Consider the following 23628-nt stretch of genomic DNA (forward strand, 5'->3'; position numbering starts at 1 on the left):
ATCCGTGCATGTATATCAGTGGGAAGGGGTTGGAAAGTGCTTTTTTTTGCCAAAAAAAATTGCGTGGGGTCCCCCCTCCTAAGCATAACCAGCCTCGGGCTCTTTGAGCCGATCCTGGTTGCAGAAATATGGGGAAAAAAATGACAGGGGTTCCCCCATATTTAAGCAACCAGCATCGGGCTCTACGCCTGGTCCTGGTCCCAAAAATACGGGGGACAAAAAGAGTAGGGGTCCCCCGTATTTTTAAAACCAGCACCGGGCTCCACTAGCTGGACAGATAATGCCACAGCCGGGGGTCACTTTTATACAGCGCCCTGCGGCCGTGGCATCAAAAATCCAACTAGTCACCCCTGGCCGGGGTACCCTGGGGGAGTGGGGACCCCTTCAATCAAGGGGTCCCCCCCCCCAGCCACCCAAGGGCCAGGGGTGAAGCCCGAGGCTGTCCCCCCCCCATCCAATGGGCTGCGGATGGGAGGGCTGATAGCCTTTGTTGTAAAATAAAAGATATTGTTTTTAGTAGCAGTACTACAAGTCCCAGCAAGCCTCCCCCGCATGCTTGTACTTGGAGAACCACAAGTACCAGCATGCGGCGGAAAAACGGGCCCGCTGGTACCTGTAGTACTACCACTAAAAAAATACCCAAAAAAACACAAGACACACACACCGTGAAAGTATAATTTTATTACATACATACACACATACATACATACTTACCTTATGTTCCCACGCAGGTCGGTCCTCTTCTCCAGTAGAATCCAAGGGGTACCTGTTGAAGAAATTCTACTCACCAGATCCAGTGGTCCAGGCTCCTCGGCAAATCCAGGGATAATCCACGTACTTGAATAAAACAAAAAAAACGGCTGCCCGACCACGAACTGAAAGGTGACCCATGTTTGCACATGGGTCACCTTTCCACGAATGCCAGAAACCCACTTTGCCTTCTGGCTAAGTGGGTTTCTTCAGCCAATCAGGGAGTGCCACGTTGTAGCACTCTCCTGATCAGCTGTGTGCTGCTGTCCTCACTGACAGGCAGCACGCGGCAGTGTTACAATGTAGCGCCTATGCGCTACATTGTAACCAATGATGGGAACTTTCTGCCCTGCGGTTGACCTAAAGTGACGTCACCGCTGAGCAGAAAGTTCCCATCATTGGTTACAATGTAGCGCATAGGCGCTACATTGTAACACTGCCGCGTGCTGCCTGTCAGTGAGGACAGCAGCACACAGCTGATCAGGAGAGTGCTACAACGTGGCACTCCCTGATTGGCTGAAGAAACCCACTTAGCCAGAAGGCAAAGTGGGTTTCTGGCATTCGTGGAAAGGTGACCAATGTGCAAACATGGGTCACCTTTCAGTTCGTGGTCGGGCAGCCGTTTTTTTGTTTTATTCAAGTACGTGGATTATCCCTGGATTTGCCGAGGAGCCTGGACCACTGGATCTGGTGAGTAGAATTTCTTCAACAGGTACCCCTTGGATTCTACTGGAGAAGAGGACCGACCTGCGTGGGAACATAAGGTAAGTATGTATGTATGTGTGTATGTATGTAATAAAATTATACTTTCACGGTGTGTGTGTCTTGTGTTTTTTTGGGTATTTTTTTAGTGGTAGTACTACAGGTACCAGCGGGCCCGTTTTTCCGCCGCATGCTGGTACTTGTGGTTCTCCAAGTACAAGCATGCGGGGGAGGCTTGCTGGGACTTGTAGTACTGCTACTAAAAACAATATCTTTTATTTTACAACAAAGGCTATCAGCCCTCCCATCCGCAGCCCATTGGATGGGGGGGGGACAGCCTCGGGCTTCACCCCTGGCCCTTGGGTGGCTGGGGGGGGGGGACCCCTTGATTGAAGGGGTCCCCACTCCCCCAGGGTACCCCGGCCAGGGGTGACTAGTTGGATTTTTGATGCCACGGCCGCAGGGCGCTGTATAAAAGTGACCCCCGGCTGTGGCATTATCTGTCCAGCTAGTGGAGCCCGGTGCTGGTTTTAAAAATACGGGGGACCCCTACTCTTTTTGTCCCCCGTATTTTTGGGACCAGGACCAGGCGCAGAGCCCGATGCTGGTTGCTTAAATATGGGGGAACCCCTGTCATTTTTTCCCCCATATTTCTGCAACCAGGATCGGCTCAAAGAGCCCGAGGCTGGTTATGCTTAGGAGGGGGGACCCCACGCAATTTTTTTTAGGATTTTACTTTGTTTAATTTAAAAAAAAAAAAAAATACGAACCCCAGCACGGATCACATAGATCCGGCCGAGATTGATTGTAAAAAAAAACGGCAGTGTTTTGCTAATCACTGCCGTCAAATTAGGTAAAAAAACACGAATGACATCGACATCGGAAGCAAAGAAAAATACGAATACGACAGCTTAGTAAATTAGTCGTAATCAATTCAAAAAGTTGCAGTTTTACACTGCCGATGTCATTCGTGATTGAACTTTGACCTATTTTCGGAAATTACGAATCTTAGTAAATATACCCCAATATTGGGTAAAGTCATTCCAGAATGCACAATATTCATTTATAAAAGAGCACCCAATTTAAAAACTGCATTGGTGAGGAGCTACCTACCCCAAAAAAAACGGGATGGCAGAATTGCCACTAAGGGCTTTCACCGTTGTGGGTCATGTGTAGGGTGTAGAGAGATTAAGCATGATGGCACAAAGAAATTGGAGGCAATTAGCATTTAATGGACATTCTTTTAAATTAAAAGATTTTATAACATGCAATATGAACAACGTAGTTTACTTCTTAGAATACACTTGCCATCTCTTTTATATAGGACGGCCTTCACGGGCTCTAAAAATACGAATAGGGGAGCACTGTCGCAATATAAGAAAGGGACTAGAATCCCATGCCCTCTCTAGTCATTTTAAGAGGTACCATAATAATTCTACACAAGATATTGTGAGATTTGCGGGTATTAAATTAGTGAGGTGCAACCAGCGACAAAGGGATACCGCCTCCCTTTTAGCCAAGTGTGAGATGCAGTGCATCTTTGACTTTGACACTTTACAGCCACACGGAATCAATAATGATTTCGAACTTAAATGGTTTAACCATTTATGTCATTTTTTAATATACACTCATTTTTTAATATACACTGGTTTTTATTTGTAAGAATTGCAGATTTTGATTCATTCCTGTGTAGGTGTTTTTTAAGAATTAAAAGTGTTTAATGTGTTTAGATGTCAATAAGATTTTATGTTATTAATGTTTTTTAATTATGGTTCTGTCATTTTAGTCCAAAACGTAAATCTCTCATACATGGACAATTTTGGACTCTATGGGGATCCGGACTCTATTTTACTTATGGAACGCATGATTAAGAGCCAGCTGGACCGCATTTGAGTGACGGACGTCCAACCGGAAGTGACGTTACGCCGCTCCGACCCGCGGACCTGAACTTCCTGTGGTGCTACGGCGGGGAAATCCCGCTAGAAACCCGCACTAGGGGAACCAGAGCACACACCCTGATAGGCCGCAGTGGGGGGGTCTCATAAAGACGGACACACAGGAGGCCGGACGGACGGGCGGAAGTGTGCGAACGCACTTCCGGCGGGACGAACCCACTATATGGATACAAGAAATGGGCTCATAATAGGTTGATAAGGAAGAGGCGGGACTTTTGGAGTCAAAGGACTTAGGACTTTTTTGAGTGACAGCTATGGCCACCATAGGATAACATAGGAGATAGCTGGGATTGGCTGTACGATTTAGTGATCCTATTGGAGGATGGGGGTTTATAAGGAAGCTCAGGAGAGGAAGCTTCCATGCACTGCCTTGAGAAAGACCCATAGCATTTTGGGTCGAAACGCGTCGGCTGCACTTTGGACCCCTTTGTTCCAGTGAGAGACAGACTGTTCCGGTGACCAGACGAATGCACCCCATTGTCCACCCGGGAGGACTGCTGTGGTGATTATTCATTTAACACGCTCTTGTGGAGGACTGTTTCACACCAGTCCTCACATCATTCTGGTAATTGTTCCATCTACAGCATCTCAAACAGAACGGGGGAACATAGCATTGTGTTTTTCATTTTGTATCTTGTGTATGTCATTAAAAACATAAATTGTACTACACATGATTGTGATTTTCTCTTTCCACATGTGCTGAGATTAATACATGCAACAGTGGGAAGAATCTTTGGAGGACTCATTATCAGGAATGTACCATGCTCTGATATTTTTATTAGAATTGTGATCTATTGTATAAGTGGCGCCTGGTAACAATTGCAATCCTTTTCATTGTTTCTATATTTGTAACCCACAAGTGTCTTGGGGAGACACTTATTTTGGTTGTGATAGTGTCCAGGAAGCCTTTTGCGCAGTTAATGGTATAACTTATCTGTTTATCCTATTGTGGTTTTGTTCCATCTCTTGATGACTGTCATGTAAAGTTATCACCGGCAATCGGCTTGAAATATACTCCCTGTTGTTGACACTATTGTGGCCATTATAGCTATTTGTGATGGTCTCTAAATAATTTACAAACACCCAGTGTTGTTCAATGATTTGGTAATCTAAATGTGCTTTACTGTCTACAGATTTGCCAGATACTACAAGAACCAGAATCAAAATGAGCTGAGGACTCTGATAAAGGCTTATGGGATACGATTTGACATACAAGTCTACGGAACAGTAATGATTTAATTTCTTAAAAATGTACTAGTGCTATAAGCAACCAGATGGAATTCATAATATTTATTGTGAAACATGCTTAATATAAGTTATAGAAGGATGTATCACCTTCTGTAAATTATAAAGACTTTAGAAGGGGTTGGGTTTGGGATCCCGACAGTGAGAATGCAGTATCCCGATGGTTAGAATCACAACACTTTTTGAAAGGTAAGCTGACCCATACCTTCTCCCTAACACTTACCCTCCCTACCTGCAGCCTAACCCTAACCCTCTGTACCCACCAGCCTAACACTCCCCGCCTACACCTTGAGGGTCATTCCGACCCGTTCGCACGCAGCAGTTCTTCGCTGCGGTGCGAACGGGTTGGAACTGCGCATGTACGGTGAGCACAATGAAAAAAGAAGACGCAGCGCCGATCGCAAGAAGATTGACAGAGGAGAGGCATTCCGGGGCGGATACTCACCGTTGGATGCTGTTTACGAGGAGTGTTCGTCCGAACGCAGGCATGTCCAGGCAAACGGAGGGCGGATGTCTGACGTCAAAGCCGGGAGGAACGTCGCTGGATCCGTCGCACAGGGCAAGTATAACCAGTCTTACTCTTCAGCAGCACAAAACTTTTTTAGCTTAGCAGGGCTGCACAACTGAACGCAGCTCTGCTAAGCTAAAATACACTCCCCCTTAGGCGTGGATTAGTTGATCGCACCAGCAGCAAAAAGTTGCTGGCTGCGATCAACTCGGAATGACCACCCTTAACTCTAACCCTCCCTCTAGTGCCTAACCTCCCCTACCACAGCCTAACCGTACCCAGCATACTTATGTTCAGGATTCCAGTGTTGGGATTCTGATCGGTGTCAGGATTTTGGTGCTGGTCTTCTGAACGCTGGCATCGTGAATGTCAGGATGACAACTACATCCCCTTTAAAAGTTATCAAGATGTTCCACATTCATATTAAGGCACAAGACTGCAGATCTAAGGCCTGATTCTAAGGGGGTGATTCAGACTTGATCGTAGATGTGTTAAATTTAGCACATCCACAATCAGCTTCCCTGACATGCGGGGGGATGCCCGCATGCCAGGCCCGACCTCTCCGCACAGCGGCAATGCTTTTGTACTGTAAGAGTAGCTCCCAGCCAGCGCAGCTCCTGCGCACTGGCAGGGAGCTACTTGTCGCAGCCCGGGTTGCAGCGGCTGCGTGTGACGTCACGCAGCTGCCGCGGGCGGCCCCCCAATGGTCCAGGCACGCTTGCGTTGTCCGGACCGCGCCCCCTAAACGGCGGCTAAACACCTCCCAGCGACCGCCTCTACCTGTCAATCAGCAGAGGCGATCCCAGGGCTAAGACAGCCATCAGCTGTCTGCTATGCTCCGACGCATGCGCAGTTCAGGCCTGGTCGCTGCTGTGCAAAAACACACAACACCGATCAGGCCTGAATTAGCCCCTAAGTTGGAGGCAATGCTGATTTTCACGTAAGGAGATAATTTTTGCGCATATGTCATTATCCTTAAAAAGTCACTTAGTGCAGGTGTCCCATGGTGTGTGCGCACAGAGTTGCAGAACCAATTTTGCTGCACTGACTCTGGAATGAACTGGCCATTCCTAGGCGGTTACTGGGAGGTTGCTATATAGACACATGAGGATCTTCTGTGGATGGGTTTGTTATAGAGTGTCACAGGAGTGATTTCACACTCCAGTGCTTAATCGTTAAAGGGGAAGGGCTTATATACTAGCATTAACATAAAGTAACAGACACTACTGCGGTCTCAGCAGGATGCAACTCAAAATCAGAACCCTAATGCTTCTATGCCACGTCAGACAGAAATCTGGTTTCTGTGTTTTACAGAAACAGTATGTGTAATTAATAGTAACTCTTTCTTAATGATGATGACTTCAGATCACACCAATCATAAGCAGCAACCTAGTGTTCAGATGCAAGATCACTCACATAACTCGGAATGGAATTCCCTTACTAGAGAGGCCAATCCCGGACTGCTTTTCTCAATCCCGGGATTTAGGATTGAAAAACAAATACCCAGGAGTGGGTTGTTGGTTTTAAAATAAAATTATTCAATGTCCCGTCCCCCTCACCCAGCCCACACAATACAGAAGGAGTCGCGCTCATCTGAGGTGGTTTCATCCCAGACGTGCACTCCCGGCATGACTAGGCGATCCGTCTGTTTAGTCACGCCGGGAGTGCACAGAGACACTCTCCCATTCATAGAATAGGAGAGCGTCGCCCGCCCGGACGGAGACGCTTTCCTATTCTAGTGAATCGGGCTGGTCTCCGTGACGGGCGCACGCGCCCAGCTGATGACGGAGATGCCTGATTCCTAGGCGCACCTAGGCGGGCGCACCTAGGCACAGACGGAGCCACGACTAGTGTGGCTCCATCTGTAACTCCCCCTCCTCTGTGGTTCCAGTTGCTGTAATCGCTGAGGTGAGGTACGTGCGGCTGGGGTCAGGCTGCACAGTGAGACCTCTGCCATAACGTCACGCTGTGCAGTGCCCACGGCCGGGGGCAGGAGGAGCCAGAGGCAGTGGGAGCCGGGTAGCATCTTAGCCTGCTGAAGAGCCTTGCTGGCCAGCATAAAATAAAAAAGGTGGTTACTCCCAAAATTCCAGGATTGGAAGCTCCAATTCCAGGTTCAATCCCGGCCAATTTAGGCCAAAATCCTGGGATCCCGATCCTGAGATTGGCCACCCTACCTCATACATACTGGAGCAACACAAATATAAAACTACATGTTTCTTTTTTTTATTTGCAATACGCATGACTGGGGTAAAGTAGTAAAAGCATCATAAAAACACATCACGGCGTGATCCATATATTTTACATTTGAAGAAAAGGAATACATTGTAACTATAGAACCATAATTCAGAGAAATAAAGGTATAGTAATAGCTTGTAAGTTACTATGATTTACTGGAACATATTGCAGAAATACTTTCCATATTTATATCATGAATATTGTCCTTTTGCAGGGAGGACAGTTCAGTTGGTTTGAGTTGGTGATATTCATTGGCTCCTATCTTTCTTACTTCGGATTGGTGAGTTGTTGCACTGAAATGTCCACTTTGTAAAAGTGAACTAAAGTTATACAAGTGAATTTTATTTATTTATTTTTCTTTGTAGGCTACAGTGTTAATTGATTTTCTTATCAGCCAGTACTATCCTAGTTGTTGCAACTCCAAATCCGGGCAGAGCTACTATGATAAGCAGAAGTATGAAGAGATATGTGGTCCCAATATTCTAACGGTAATGCTTTTTTTTTACAATAGACCTATTAAAATGTGCAAATGTCACTATACTATACAGTATGTGATTTTGAGACGTTTCTGGCCTTTTGCAAGGTCAACATCTCGCTCTTCAGACTTAAACTTGGAGTTGTTGCTATGTGTACACCTTCTGAGCCTTGCAGCCATAACGTGTAGTGTGCACAGACAATCCGACCGTGTATACAGAGTCACAATGGGTAGTTCATGATCTTCTGAACAGATTTATCAATCAGATAGGAACTATGATTTTATAGGAAAACTACCAGGTCTGTAGTTCGCCAGTTATATTGTATAAGTGTGTACCATCATAAAAACAGCACTTATACTATAGCTTTCTATGGGGACTGCTAAACTGAAATTTCCAGGAGTGAGATCCTGTGCAGTCCACTCGCACATGTGCAATCTGATGACTGTCCATGCGCAGTAGTGCAGCTGGGGTTGGAACCTGGAAGTAAAGTGATCGCATTACAAATCACTTTACTTCTTACACATCACATGCACAGTCCTTGCATCATGCAGCATGAGATTTTTGTCAAATGTGGGCAATACTTTATATTAAATGCCTTGGTATGCAACAATAACATAATCATCAGGGCCAAGTGCTAGTTCCGAGAAATGACCCTCGTCTAGCAGCACGGATGACTGCAGACACATTCTGTATAATAAAAAGCAAAATAATATGTAAACACCTACACAAGTATACACGTACCCCTGTCCTGCACATGCATACACCCTCCCCCCTGTACTGCATATTCACACACCATCCCCCTGTCATGCAGATACAGGGGAGGATCCAGAACAACATGACAGGGAAGGCACTGTGATTGGGGGGAGCATGGTTGTAGAGGTCTGCGATCAGATAGTCGCTGCTAGGGTGGCCAATCCTGGGATCAGGATTGGCGGAATCCCGGGATTTAGGCCTAAAATTGGCCAGGATTCAAACCCAGGAGATTTCGGGATTAGAAAGCCCCCTTTTTTTATTCAATGCCAGGCAGCGTGACATGAAGTCAGAGGTCATGCTGCGCAGTCTGATGCCAGCCACCCACGCTGCCTGAACCGCACCTCACCGCCTGCAGCAAGCCCACACTCCCGGAGGATGGTGACTAGTTCTGTGGGCTGGGCGGGTCCGGAAGGGGGGGGGGGGGGGGGGGCACTGAAGATTTTAACTTTAAAAACTTCAACCCAATCCCGGAAATCCTGGGATTGCTAATTTTTCAATCCCGATACCCGGGATTGAAAAACATGCCCGAGATTGGCCTCCCTAGTCGCTGCCCAGGGAGAGTGAAAACCCGCCCTGTGCAAGTGTGCGAATGCATGCGTACGCCGTGAAAAAATTCCGCCAGACAGCGGACAGCTGCAAATCTGTTCGCAACTCACTCACCATCTAATTATGTTTCCAGTCTGTGCAGTCTCTGCGTAGCCCAAAACGTACTCCTACAGTGCGATACAAACAGGCTGTTCGGGTCCGGAGCTGACGTCACAAACCCTCCCAGAAAACGCTTGGGCATACCTGCGTTTTTCCTGACACTCCCAGGAAACAGCCAGTTACCACCCACAAACGTCTTCTTCCTGTCAATCACCTTGCGTACGGCTTGCGATCAAAATTTTCGCACCATCCTGCCGCTATTTGGCGACATGCCTGCACATTGCGGTGCATATGAATGCACAGTCATTCGATAATCGTCCGCTGTGCGAATTCGCACAACAGCAATCAGGTCTGAATCGGGCCCTTAATCCTAAACTCAATTTCTCTTACTTCCTAGAGGATGCTGGGGTCCACATTAGTACCATGGAGTATAGACGGGTCGCCATTGGCACTTTAAGAGTTTGAGGTGTGGGCTGGCTCCTCCCTCTATGCCCCTACTACCAGACTCAGTTTAGAAAATGTGCCCGGAGGAGCTCTCCAGAGCTTTTCTAGTAAAATTTTATTTTAGAGTTTTATATTTTACAGGGAGGCTGCTGGCAACAGCCTCCCTGCTTCGTGGGACTAAGGGGGGAGTAGTGTCTGCCCTGCGGGGTCTGAGCCACTTACTCCGCTGACAGGACACTGAGCTCCTGAGGGGTCAGATCGTTCCCCGCTGCAGGGGATCGTTCACCCCAGCAGCATGCCGCCACCCCCTTACAGAGCTGAAGAATCGGTGGCGAGTGAGGCACCGATCCCCCGTAGCAAGCAGGGGGTCGGTGTGAAGATGGCGTCAGCAGGGTAGGAGCGCAGTATTAACTGCGCTCCGGAAGGCTCAGCGGTACATGGTGCGGCGCTGTGAGGGGCACCCTGAGCCAGCGCTACACCCTACACTGGTCCAAAAGCCTGGGTCCCCAGATCTCAGCCAGCACTCAATCCTCAGGCCAGTATAATCCTATGAAGAGAGGGAAGACAGCGCCATTTTGGGGGCGGAGCTTCTCCTCAGAGCGGACCCAGCAGCGTTCAGCGCCATTTTCCTGCCTGCACAGCGCTGATCAGGAGAAACAGGTCCCTCCACAGCAACTCCAGCTATCTGTAAACGGTACCAGGGGGTTTTAGAAGGGGGGGGGGAGGCTGCAATATGACTGTGTATCCTATTAAGGTGCACAGTCAGCGCTGAAAAGGGGTCTCCCTTTGGTTAGAAGCGCTGTGTGTGGGTTGGCTCCAATCTCTGGGGTATATTTACTAAGCTCCCGACTTTGACCGATTTTGTGTTTTTTGTTCAAAGTGTCTTACTAAACTGAAATCTTGGCAGTGATGAGGGCATTCGTATTTTTTTGAAGGCAGAGAAAAAAATACGAATGAATACACCATCGGTCAAATACGCCTGTTATTTAATACAACTCTGTAATTTACTAAAAATGTGTATTCTCAATCACTGCCGGCAATAGCTAAACACTGCCGTGAAAAAGTACAAATCTTAAAAAAAAGCAGTTTTCAAATAGACCTGCTTTTTCCCCCCTTATTCTGATAGGCATGCACAGATCAGTGAGATCCGTGCATGTTTATCAGTGGGAAGGGGTGTGAAAGAGTTAAAAATCATAATTTTTTTTTGCCTGGGGTCCCCTCTCCTAAGCATAACCAGCCTCGGGATCCCCTTTCAGTTTGTGGTTCGTGTGAGCCGGGTTGTTTTGCCAAGTCCCTGGATTATACATTTTAAGAAGAGGTCCGATCTACACCGGATTCTTTGTAAGTATAATTTTATTTACAGGTACCCCTGGATTCTACTGGACAAGGGGACCGAGTGCTTCGGGTCAACAGGTAAATATGTATGTATGTATGCAAGTGTGCATGTATGTACATTAAAGTTTTACTGTCACGGTGTCTGTGTTTTGTTTTTATTTGGGTATTTTTGTTGTAGTAAAACTACATGTACCAGCGGGCCCATTTTTTCTCCGCAAGCTGGTACTTATGGTTCTCCAAGTACCAGCTTGCGGGAGAGGCTTGTTGGGACATGTAGTTCTGCTACAGAAAACAATATTCTTTTTTTACACAAAAGGCTATCAGCCTCCCATCCACCGCCCACGGATGGGGGGGACAGCCTCGGGCTTCACCCCTGGTCCTTGAGTGGCTGGAGGGGGGTACCCCTTGATTTAAGGGGTCCCCACTCCTTCAGGGTACCCCGGCCAGGGATGACAAGTTGGGGATTTAATTCCAGGGCCACAGGGACCAATATAAAAGTGTCCCCCAGCTGTGGCATTATCTCTCTGACTAGTGGAGCCCGGTGCTGGTGTTAAAAATACGGGGGACCCCGCACCAGGCGCAGAGCCCGGTGCTGGTTGTTTAAATATGGGGGAACGCTACACCATTTTTTCCCTGTATTTTTACAACCAGGATCGGCTCAAAGAGCCCGAGGCTGGTTATGCTTAGGAGGGGGGACCCCACGCAATTTTAATTTTAATTTTTAACACTTTCTGCACGTCTCATAATATACACAATGAAGCCCTGCACGGATCTCACAGATCCGGCCGGGATTCATTGTGTTTTGTCAGGCAGTGTTTTACTAATCACTCCCGTAAAACACTGCCCGACATTACGAATGACATCGACATCGGAAAAAGCGAAAATGCAGGTTTAGCACAGATTTCAGCAAGGGAACCTGAGTGGTTTTCCTCTATCAAATCTTGGATTTCTCAGATTTCAGACAAGGTTGCAAGTAATGAATCTGCAACCCAGGTATTACTGAACTCTGTGGCAGTATGGCCCGATTCTGGACGCTCCGCTATATACCCCCACAAACATGCGCTTGTTCATGTCACGCAAGATGACACGGATACCGATTCTGACACCACAGACGGTAACGGTGATATGTTGCGGGGGTCTGCCTCTCTTGCAAAGGGGGTGCAATTGATGATAGAGGCTATCAGGGATGTGTTGAATATTAATGATACCACACCTGAGCAGGTTGAGGAGGCTTTTTTCACTGAAAATAAGAAAGCCTCGCTAACCTTCCCTGCGTCAAAGGAATTAAATGCTATATTTGAGAAAGCATGGGAAAGCCCTGTGAAAAAATTCCAGATCCCTAAAAGGGTCCAGGTGGCGTTCCCTTTCCCTGAGGAGGATAGAGAAAAATGGGAAAACCCGACAATTGTTGACGCATCTGTGTCCAGACTCTCAAAAAAAGGTGGTTTTGCCTGTTCCGGGATCTACCGCCTTAAAGGAACCGGCTGAATTGATATCACACTTAAATCAATGTACACCGCTTCGGGGGCCATATTACGTCCCACTATTGCTAGTGCATGGATTGCAAAAGCTATAGTAAAGTGTTCAGGCACCTTACTTGAGGATTTGGATACAATGGATAAGGGTGATGTTGAATTGTTTTTGCGTAACATTCACGATTCAGCAGGTTTTATGGTAGAATCCATGAAAGACCTGGGTTCCATGGCTGCGGGAATCTCTTCCATGTCTGTTTCAGCTCGTCGGGGACTGTGGCTGCGCCAGTGGTCGGCCGACGCGGAATCCAGGAAAAGCGTGGAGTCCCTACCCTACAAAGGTCTGGCACTCTTTGGGGAAGCTTTGGATGCGTGGATATCCACGGCTTCAGCGGGTAAGTCTCCGTTTCTTCCCTCAGCTGCACCTGCTCCGATGAAATCCTTTTCTTCATCAGCATCACAGTGCTTTTGGCCTAACAAGCCTAGAAAGGCCAAACCGTCCAATACCTTCTTTAGGGGAGGTCGAGTTAAATCAGGGAAACCTGCTGCCACAGGTTCCCAGGAACAAAAGCGTGGAGGTGGGGCCAGTGGGAGAGAGACTAAGACAGTTCAGTCACGTCTGGGTATCGTCCGGCCTGGATCCCTGGGTGATAGATATTGTGTCCCAGGATAACAGGCTGGAATTTCAAAATCTCCCTCCTCACCGATTTTTCAAATCAGGCTTGCCAGTTCTACTGGCAGACAGAACTGTCCTACAAGAGGCTGTCCAGCAGTTGGTGCAGGCACAGGTCATTGTGCCAGTTCCTCCTCATCTGCAAACTACAGGTTACTATTCGAACCTTTTCGTGGTACCGAAACCGGATGGTTCGGTCAGGCCCATTCTGAACCTAAAATCACTGAACCCCTTTCTAAAGGAGTTCAAGTTCAAAATGGAGTATCTCCGGGCGGTGATATCAGGTTTGGAAGAGGGGGAATTCCTGGTATCCCTGGATATCAAGGATGCGTACCTCCACATTCCGATTTGGCTACCGCATCAGGCTTATCTCCGTTTCGCATTACTAGACAGTAATTTCCAGTTCCAGGCCCTGCCATTCGGCCTCTCAACAGCACCAAGGGTGTTCACCAAGGTGATGGCAGAAATGATGGTTCTCCTCCGCAAACAAGGGGTGAACATCATTCCATATCTGGACGATCTGCTAATAAAGGCATTGTCCAAGGAGAGGCTGTTGCAGTCCATTGTTCTCACAACCCAACTACTCAGACTCCACGGTTGGATTCTGAACTTTCCAAAATCACATTTGGAACCAACCCAGAGGTTGTCTTTTCTGGGGATGATCCTCGACACAGAAGTGCAGAGGGTGTTTCTACTGCAGGAAAAGGCGTTGGTGATACAAACAATGTTGTGGGATGTCCTGAAGCCAGACCGGGTGTCGGTTCATCAATGCATTCGCCTTTTGGGAAAGATGGTGGCCTCTGACGAGGCTCTCCAGTATGGGAGGTTCCATGCTCGGGCCTTCCAACTGGATCTCCTGGACAAGTGGTCAGGATCTCATCTCCACATGCACCAGAGAATTCGTCTGTCGCCAAGGGCCAGGATTTCACTCCTCTGGTGGCTCCAATTGCCTCACCTTCTGGAGGGCCGCACGTTCGGAATTCAGGACTGGGTCCTACTAACCACGGATGCGAGCCTTTGGGGCTGGGGTGCAGTCACTCGAGGGGAAACCTTCCAAGGAAGGTGGTCAAGTCTGGAAGCCGGCCTGCCGATAAACATTCTGGAACTAAGAGCCGTCTACAACGGTCTTCTCCAAGCGGCCCATCTTCTAAGGAATCGGGCCATTCAAGTGCAGTTGGACAATGTGACAGCAGTGGCTTACATAAACCGACAGGGCGGAACGAAGAGCAGAGCTGCAATGGCAGAGGTAACAAGAATCATCCTCTCGGCAGAAAAGCATGCGTTGGCGCTGTCAGCAATGTTCATTCCGGGAGCAGACAACTGAGAAGCAGACTTCCTCAGCAGACACGATCTCCATCCAGGGGAGTGGAATCTCCATCTGGAGGTGTTCAAGGAAATAACAGACCTTTGGGGGTTACCCCAAATAGATATGATGGCCTCTCGTCTCAACAAGAAGCTTCAACGTTATTGTTCCAGGTTGAGGGACCCACAAGCAGTGGCAGTGGACGCCATGGTGTCTCCGTGGGTGTTCCAGTAGGTGTACTTGTTTCCACCACTTCCACTCATTCCAAGAGTTCTAAAGCTCATTCGGAGAACAAGAGTTCAAGCGATCCTCATTGCTCCAGACTGGCCAAGGCGGGCTTGGTACGCAGACCTTCTGAATCTCTTGCAGGAAGAGCCGAGGCCTCTTCCTCTTCGGGAGGATTTGCTGCAGCAGGGGCCGTTCGCCTATCAAGGCTTACTGCGGCCACGTTTGATGGAATGGAAGTTGAGCGCCTGATACTTGCTCGGAAGGGCATTCCGAAGAAGGTCATTGCTACCCTGATACAGGCTAGGAAAGGGGTAACGTCTAAGCATTACCATAGTATTTGGAAGAAATATGTCTCTTGGTGTGAGCCTAAGAAGTTTCCTACGGTGGAGTTTCAACTGGGACGTTTCCTCCTCTTCCTGCAAGCAGGTGTGGATATGGGCCTGAGGTTGGGATCTGTGAAGGTCCAGATTTCGGCCCTGTCCATTTTCTTCCAGAAACAATTGGCTGCCCTCCCTGAGGTTCAGATCTTTTGAAGGGAGTTCTGCACATTCAACCTCCCTTTGTACCGCCTACGGCACCTTGGGACCTTAACGTGGTGTTGCAGTTCCTCGAGTCAGACTGGTTTGAGCCTCTGCAGGAGGTTGAGGTCAAATTTCTTACATGGGAGGCTATCACGTTGTTGGCCTTAGCTTCTGCTAGACGTGTGACAGATTTGGGGGCTTTGATTTGTAAAAGCCCTTACTTGATCTTCCACGAAGATAGAGCTGAGCTCCAGACACTTCAGCAGTTTCTTCCAAAGGTTGTGTCGGCATTTCATATCAACCAACCTATTGATGTGCCAGTGGCTACTGACTCCTCAATTTAGTCAAAATCCTTGGATGTTGTGAGGGCTTTGAGAACCTATGTGAAGAGGACTGCTCGTTACAGGAAATCGGACTCTTTGTTTGTCCTGTATGATCCCAAGAAACTTGGGTGTCCTGTTTCAAAGCAGACTATATCTCGCTGGATTAGATTCACTATCCAGCATGCTTATTCTTCGGCTGGACTGCCGTGTCCAAAATCTGTTAAGGCACACTCTACCCGTAAGGTGGGGTCTTCCTGGGCGGCTGCCCGGGGTGTCTCGGCGTTACAACTTTGCCGAGCGGCAACTTGGTCTGGGTCGAACACGTTTGCTAAGTTCAATACTTTGGCCTCTGATGATCTGAAGTTCAGTCAATCAGTTCTGCAGGACCCTCCACGCTCTCCCTCCCGTTCTGGGAGCTTTGGTACATCCCTGTGGTACTAATGTGGACCCCAGCATCCTCTAGGACGTAAGAGAAAATAGGATTTTGGTTACCTACCGGTAAATCCTTTTCTGGTAGTCCGTAGAGGATGCTGGGCGCCCGCCCAGTGCTTCGTTTTCCTGCAACCGTTATCTGGTTCAGTACAACTTTGTTTAGTTATGTACTGCATTGTTACTTGGTAAGTAATTTTTCAGCAGTTGCTGAGTTTTTCAAGCTAGTTAGCTCGATGTGCCTTGTATGTGTGAGCTGGTATGAATCTTGCCACTGTCTGTGTTAAATCCTTCTCTCGAAGATGTCCGTCTCCTCGGGCACAGTTTTTAGACTGAGTCTGGTAGGAGGGGCATAGAGGGAGGAGCCAGCCCACACTCTCAAACTCTTAAATTGCCAATGGCTCCTGGTGGACCCGTCTATATCCCATGGTACTAATGTGGACCCCAGCATCCTCTACGGACTACGAGAAAAGGATTTACCGGTAGGTAACCAAAATCCTATTTTAAAAGCAAACCTGACCAGTATTGGTTCACTGCATGCAAAAGCTGTTAGAAATTTCCCTACTTGTAAACAAAGAAATGCATTTGCAAGCCATGTATTGAACCATTTTTTATTCCAGGGACAAATTCCTTCTTTTGTTTGCTCCTAACTCTGATTCAGGTCCATAATCTGTCTACAAAACATACTACTACTTGTGTACATTGGGGGTAATTCAGAGTTGATCGCAGCAGCAAACTTGTTAGCAGTTGAGCAAAACCTTGGGGGTCATTCAGACCTGGTCGCAAGCAGGCGATTTTTGCACTGCTGCGACCAGGTAGTCACCACCTGCAGGGGGAGGGGGTAATCGCTGTGCAGGGGTGCGAATGTATGTGCAGAGAGCTGCACAAACAAAAGTTTGTGCAGTCTCTTCACAGCCCAGGACTTACTCTTCCAGTGCGATGATCCGGCCCGGAGCTGACGTCAGGAACCCTCCCTTTAAACGGCAGGACACGCCTGCATTTCTCCGTACACTCCTAGAAAACGGTCAGTTGACACCCACAAACGGCCTCTTCCTGTCAATCTTCTTGCGATCGCCTTCTTCTTGCATCCCGTAGCTGTCCGGCGATCCCCGTCGCCTTAGGGCGTCACGCCTGTGCATATGCATGCGCAGTTCTGACCTGATCGCAGTGCTGCAAAAAAAGCTAGTGTGCGATCAGGTCTAAATTACCCTGTCGAAGTCGGAAAATATTACAGTACACACATTACGTACAAACTCACCACAGATGGCCTCCGTGTGCGTACTTGTTCTGCCGTGCGTGCACATATTTGCAAGTTGCGTATGACCGCTCACGCGGTCCTGCGTATTAGCGCATGGTATGAGTAATTACGGTAGCATTTGTATTCGCATGGAAAAGCCACAAAGACATATCATATATTTAATCCAAATAGTGCACAATGTACACATAGCCCACACGCACCACACCAGCAAGTTATACTTGTTTAAAAGGTACAACAACAAAGGGATTCACCTTTACAGGATATGAGGGGACAGCATTAGTTTTTGAGGTGGTGTTTGGTATCCAACTGTAGGGTATTTTAAGGGCAACATTCCGGTAGCAGTTTGCAGAAGATAGCACGCGCCTGCGCATAATTATGCGCAGGAACAGGATATTAATATTATACTGTGTTTACTGTACTCTGATATTCGGCGGGAACCCAGTGGAGACCAACTGCAAGCACACCTGGTCCAGACATCGCCCACCTATTCAAACCAACCTATGACCTCTCCTGTACCAGCCCTTTGTCCTATAGATGAAGAGGTTTCAGTTTCTATTGCAGGGCCGAAACTAGGGGGGGGCTAGGGGGGCAGGCGACCTGGGCGCCAGATTGGAGGGGGCGCCGAGACCCCCTAACACCCGCCGCGGTACATACTTTTAAACCCCCTTCTCCCGAGTGCCCAGCTCGGGGGGCGGGGTTTCGCGGAATGACGCGATTGCGTCGTGACGTCACGGCGCAAACGCGTCATTCCACGAAACCCCGCCGGAGGAGGGAGAAGGGGAAGCCCGGAGCCGCGCAGACGAGGAGGGAGAGGCGGCTGAAGAGCGGCGAGAACCGCTTCAAATGTAAGTCAGCCCCTCTCCCTTCCTCTCTCTCTCTCTCCCTCCACCACCTGCCGCAATGTGTAAAATGGGGACCTGTGCCTGCCGCTATGTGTAAAATGGGGACCTGTGCCTGCCGCTATGTGTAAAATGGGGACACTTGCCAGCGTACTGTGTAAAATGGGGACCTGTGCCTGCCGCTATGTGTAAAATGGGGACACTTGCCAGCGTACTGTGTAAAATGGGGACCTGTGCCTGCCGCAATGTGTAAAATGGGGACACTTGCCAGCGTACTGTGTAAAATGGGGACCTGTGCCTGCCGCTATGTGTAAAATGGGGACACTTGCCAGCGTACTGTGTAAAATGGGGACCTGTGCCTGCCGCAATGTGTAAAATGGGGACACTTGCCAGCGTACTGTGTAAAATGGGGACCTGTGCCTGCCGCTATGTGTAAAATGGGGACACTTGCCAGCGTACTGTGTAAAATGGGGACCTGTGCCTGCCGCAATGTGTAAAATGGGGACCTGTGCCTGCCGCAATGTGTAAAATGGGGACACTTGCCAGCGTACTGTGTAAAATGGGGACCTGTGCCTGCCGCTATGTGTAAAATGGGGACACTTGCCAGCGTACTGTGTAAAATGGGGACCTGTGCCTGCCGCAATGTGTAAAATGGGGACCTGTGCCTGCCGCAATGTGTAAAATGGGGACACTTGCCAGCGTACTGTGTAAAATGGGGACCTGTGCCTGCCGCTATGTGTAAAATGGGGACACTTGCCAGCGTACTGTGTAAAATGGGGACCTGTGCCTGCCGCAATGTGTAAAATGGGGACCTGTGCCTGCCGCAATGTGTAAAATGGGGACACTTGCCAGCGTACTGTGTAAAATGGGGACCTGTGCCTGCCGCTATGTGTAAAATGGGGACACTTGCCAGCGTACTGTGTAAAATGGGGACCTGTGCCTGCCGCAATGTGTAAAATGGGGACACTTGCCAGCGTACTGTGTAAAATGGGGACCTGTGCCTGCCGCTATGTGTAAAATGGGGACACTTGCCAGCGTACTGTGTAAAATGGGGACCTGTGCCTGCCGCTATGTGTAAAATGGGGACACTTGCCAGCGTACTGTGTAAAATGGGGACCTGTGCCTGCCGCAATGTGTAAAATGGGGACACTTGCCAGCGTACTGTGTAAAATGGGGACCTGTGCCTGCCGCTATGTGTAAAATGGGGACACTTGCCAGCGTACTGTGTAAAATGGGGACCTGTGCCTGCCGCAATGTGTAAAATGGGGACACTTGCCAGCGTACTGTGTAAAATGGGGACCTGTGCCTGCCGCAATGTGTAAAATGGGGACACTTGCCAGCGTACTGTGTAAAATGGGGACCTGTGCCTGCCGCAATGTGTAAAATGGGGACACTTGCCAGCGTACTGTGTAAAATGGGGACCTGTGCCTGCCGCTATGTGTAAAATGGGGACACTTGCCAGCGTACTGTGTAAAATGGGGACCTGTGCCTGCCGCAATGTGTAAAATGGGGACACTTTTTCCTGCCGCAATGTGTAAAATGGGGACACTTTTTCCTGCCGCAATGTGTAAAATGGGGACACCTGTCTGCCGCAATGTGTAAAATGGGGAATGGGGACACTTGCCTGTCGTACTGTGTAAAATGGGGACACTTTTTCCTGGATATGAAATGTATGTTAGAAAAGGCAGTTTCTCAGGTAAAACAGTTCTGAAAGAGATATATATATATATATATATATATATATATATATATAATATTTTTATTCATTTATTTTTTTTATTTTATTTTATTATTTTTATTTATTTATTGTAAAATATTTTATTTATTTTTTTGCGGGGGGGGGGGGGGGTGTCAAATGACTACCTTGCCCCGGGTGACAAAAATCCTAGTTTCGGCCCTGTCTATTGTATTGTGTTTTGACCAACTATATAAAAGCCAAGTAGCCTAGCCGGTCATTCATCTCTCTCTGAAGGTCATCTTGCTAGATTGACTGAGCACCGGACCGTGTGGCGCTGGCGAAACCAAACGTATGTACCATTGATTGTAGCCTCTTTTCTGTTATTGTGATTGTGATTGTATATCCGTTGTAACCCCCTTTCAGCAATTATATGTTGGTGGATCGGATCCCAACATCTTAAATACAATTGGTGTCGTGTCTCTTTTCCTGCTAAGGTTTTAAAGTGTATTTCAGCCACACGTGTAGCTGCGTTGTGCTCTAAGCGTGATTGGTGTGTGGGTGTATGCACTGCGTGTACTTTGTACGTCCGTTGTGGCGTGTGTACGCAAAGTGCGTACACGGTACGGGCCTTTGTACGCTAACTGAGTAAAAAGTACGTAGGTTAAGGATTACATACAGCGGCCGCAGCGGCTCGAATTTAAGTGTATTGAGTGTATTAAGGTATTGCTTTTAGTCCAGTAAGTAATTCAGCATTTACAACCCCGCATGTGCACTGCAGGTGTGTCAGATATAACATTTGCAGAAAGAGTTAGATTTGGGTGGGTTATTTCGTTTCTGTGCAGGGTAAATAATGGCTGCTTTATTTTTACACTGCAATTTAGATTTCAGTGTGAACACACCCCACCCAAATCTAACTCTCTCTGCACATGTTATATCTGTCCCCACTGCAGTGCACATAGGGGGTCATTCCGAGTTGATCGCACGCTAGCTATTTTTTGCAGCGCTGCGATCAGGTCAAAACTGCGCATGCGTATGCACCGTAATGCGCAGGTGCGTCGTACGGATACAAAGCGGATCGGTGCTGGGCGATGGATTTAACGAAGAATCCATTCGCACAGCCGATCGCAAGAAGATTCCACGATAGAAAAGATGTCAGTCCTCCTTAAAAAGCGCTTTTCTCAGCTGCAGCCGTGTCCCTTAATATGTAGCAGATCAGCTTCAAACTGCTTAAACAGAACTCTTATCTAAAACAAACAATAAAGTGCTTCACAGCGCTGCTCCTACACCACGTCTCACAGGGAATATATAGAATTAGTCCATATACTATGTCCACTTCAGAAATAAACCTAATTCTGAAAGCACTTCACAATGTTGCTTTTATACCCCTTCTCCGGAGCATACCACGCTCATCATGAAAGAAACAGTCTATTTGTATATCCACTTCAGTGAAGAATTTTCCATTGCAGGTGTAAAAGAACACACATTTTATTTAAAAGATCCTCTGTTAAAAAGTTCACACTCTTAAAAAGTTCACTGATAGAACGGTTCTCCTCCTTTTTTATATGTAGCAATTTCAGTTAAATTTGGTTAGCAGTTAGGTCTGGCATAGATGGATCTTCCCAGGTGGGAGCTCACCAAATCCGCAGGACGCCGGTTTTCTTAGCGGGGGCTTTCTAATCGGGAAATGCGTTACCCGTATACACTGCCGTTCCCTCCGCTGGCTGTCCTCCGGCTGTGAACCTCCCAGCGCTGCATGCGCTTTCGACCGCTCTGCTCTCCTCCCGTCCCTGAGTGCTCTCTGCTGTTTTCCATCTATGCCAGACCTAACTGCTAACCAAATGTAACTGAAATTGCTACATATAAAAAAGGAGGAGAACCGTTCTATCAGTGAACTTTTTAAGATTGTGAACTTTTTAACAGAGGATCTTTTAAATAAAATGTGTGTTCTTTTACACCTGCAATGGAAAATTCTTCACTGAAGTGGATATACAAATAGACTGTTTCTTTCATGATGAGCGTGGTATGCTCCGGAGAAGGGGTATAAAAGCAACATTGTGAAGTGCTTTCAGAATTAGGTTTATTTCTGAAGTGGACATAGTATATGGACTATTTCTATATATTCCCTGTGAGACGTGGTGTAGGAGCAGCGCTGTGAAGCACTTTATTGTTTGTTTTAGATAAGAGATCGCAAGAAGATTGACAGGAAGAAGGCATTTATGGATGTCAACTGACCGTTTTCAGGGAGTGGTTGGAAAAACACAGGCGTGTCCAAGCGTTTGCAGGGCAGGTGTCTGACGTCAATTCCGGGACCGGACAGGCTGAAGTGATCGCAGCGGCTGAGTAAGTTCAGACCTACTCAGAAACTGCACAAACTGTTTTTGTACCGCACTGCTGCACATGCGATCGCACACTTGCAAAGCGAAAATACACTGCCCCATAGGCAGCGACTATCTGATCGCAGCGCTGCAAAAAAATAGCTAGCGAACGATCAACTTGGAATGACCCCCATGGTTTTGCCCAACTGCTAACAAATTTGCTGCTGCGGTCAACTCTGAATTAGGCCCGTTGACTGATAGTATCCTAGTGTGAGATGTCACACCAAACCATTCACTGTTACATTTTCTGTTTTTTGTCAGTCATGTCTGGAGCTGAAGTTTGTGTCTTTTGTGGATCAAGATGACATTATAATGGTGGATCAAAAATTATATAAAAGTTTGCAAACAACACAAGGCCATCGAATCCAGGTGAGTCCTCTAAAAATATAATTGTGTTACATGACTTGCCTTGCACTTTTAGAATTTCAATGTTGTATATCGCCCCTGCTTGAATGGTAATATGGTTCATGTATCGATACAAATCGGAGATCATTGTCAGATAAAGCAGCTTTTAAAAAACAGAACAGCAAAAAAAGAACTTGTTCACAATAAATTGTAAAATCCCTATACCCATATGTGGATTTTCCTGTATAAAATCCTATACTGTATACTAAGGTGTGCATAAATTGGGCCACATTGCCATATTTTGGCACACAGTTTTCATGTGCTACTAATGCTTTCAAAATGCACAAAAAAAAAAGGAATTTGAAACTGATCCAAATTTCCCTTTATTGCGTATCTTCCAAAACTAGCTGACATTTTCATTTGGCGCAGATTGTTACCATAAACCAATAAATAAATTTGTTGCACAAGTTGGTGCATTTCTATATAGAACTACAGTTAACTATGGGGGTCATTCCGAGTTGAACGCTCGCTGCCGTTTTTCACAGCATAGCGATCAGGCTGAAAACCGGCTGTTCTGCACATGCGTATGGGCCGCAGGGCGCACGCGCCAGATAATTTCACACAAAACTAAGCAATTTTACACAGGGGCGAGCGACGCTTTTCGGTCGCTCTGCTGATCGGTGAGTGATTGACAGGAAGTGGGTGTTTTTGGGCGGAAACTGACCGTTTTCCGGGAGTGTGCTAAAAAACGCAGGCGTGTCAGCCTAAAACGCAGGAGTGGCTGGAGAAACGGGGGAGTGGCTGGCCGAACGCAGGATGTGTTTGTGACGTCAAACCAGGAACTAAACAGTCTGCAGTGATCGCAATCTAGGAGTAGGTCTAAAGCTACTCAGAAACTGCAGGAAAAGATTTTCGAGCAGTTCTGCTAATCTTTCGTTCGCTGTTCTGCTAAGCTAAGATACACTCCCAGAGGGCGGCGGCCTAGCATTTGCAATGCTGCTAAAAGCAGCTAGCGAGCGATCAACTCGGAATGAGGGCCAATATCCAAGACAGAGGGCCTAATTCAGATCTGATTGCAGCAGCAAATTTGTTAGTAAATGGACAAAACCATGGGGGTAATTCAGAGTTGATCG

General features: G+C 47.5%; 1 protein-coding gene across 1 annotated transcript in view; it reads left to right on the plus strand.

Moving 5' to 3' along the window:
- P2RX7 (purinergic receptor P2X 7) overlaps positions 1-23628 on the plus strand; it is a 195318-nt gene that overhangs the window by 127316 nt on the left and 44374 nt on the right. The window contains exons 9-12 of the mRNA XM_063964421.1: positions 4541-4634; positions 7613-7678; positions 7764-7886; positions 22412-22519. Coding sequence (XP_063820491.1) covers positions 4541-4634; positions 7613-7678; positions 7764-7886; positions 22412-22519 — 391 coding nt within the window. The remainder of the gene's footprint in view (positions 1-4540; positions 4635-7612; positions 7679-7763; positions 7887-22411; positions 22520-23628) is intronic.

The sequence above is a fragment of the Pseudophryne corroboree genome, chromosome 1 (genome assembly GCF_028390025.1).
Source record: "Pseudophryne corroboree isolate aPseCor3 chromosome 1, aPseCor3.hap2, whole genome shotgun sequence".
NCBI lineage: Eukaryota > Metazoa > Chordata > Amphibia > Anura > Myobatrachidae > Pseudophryne > Pseudophryne corroboree.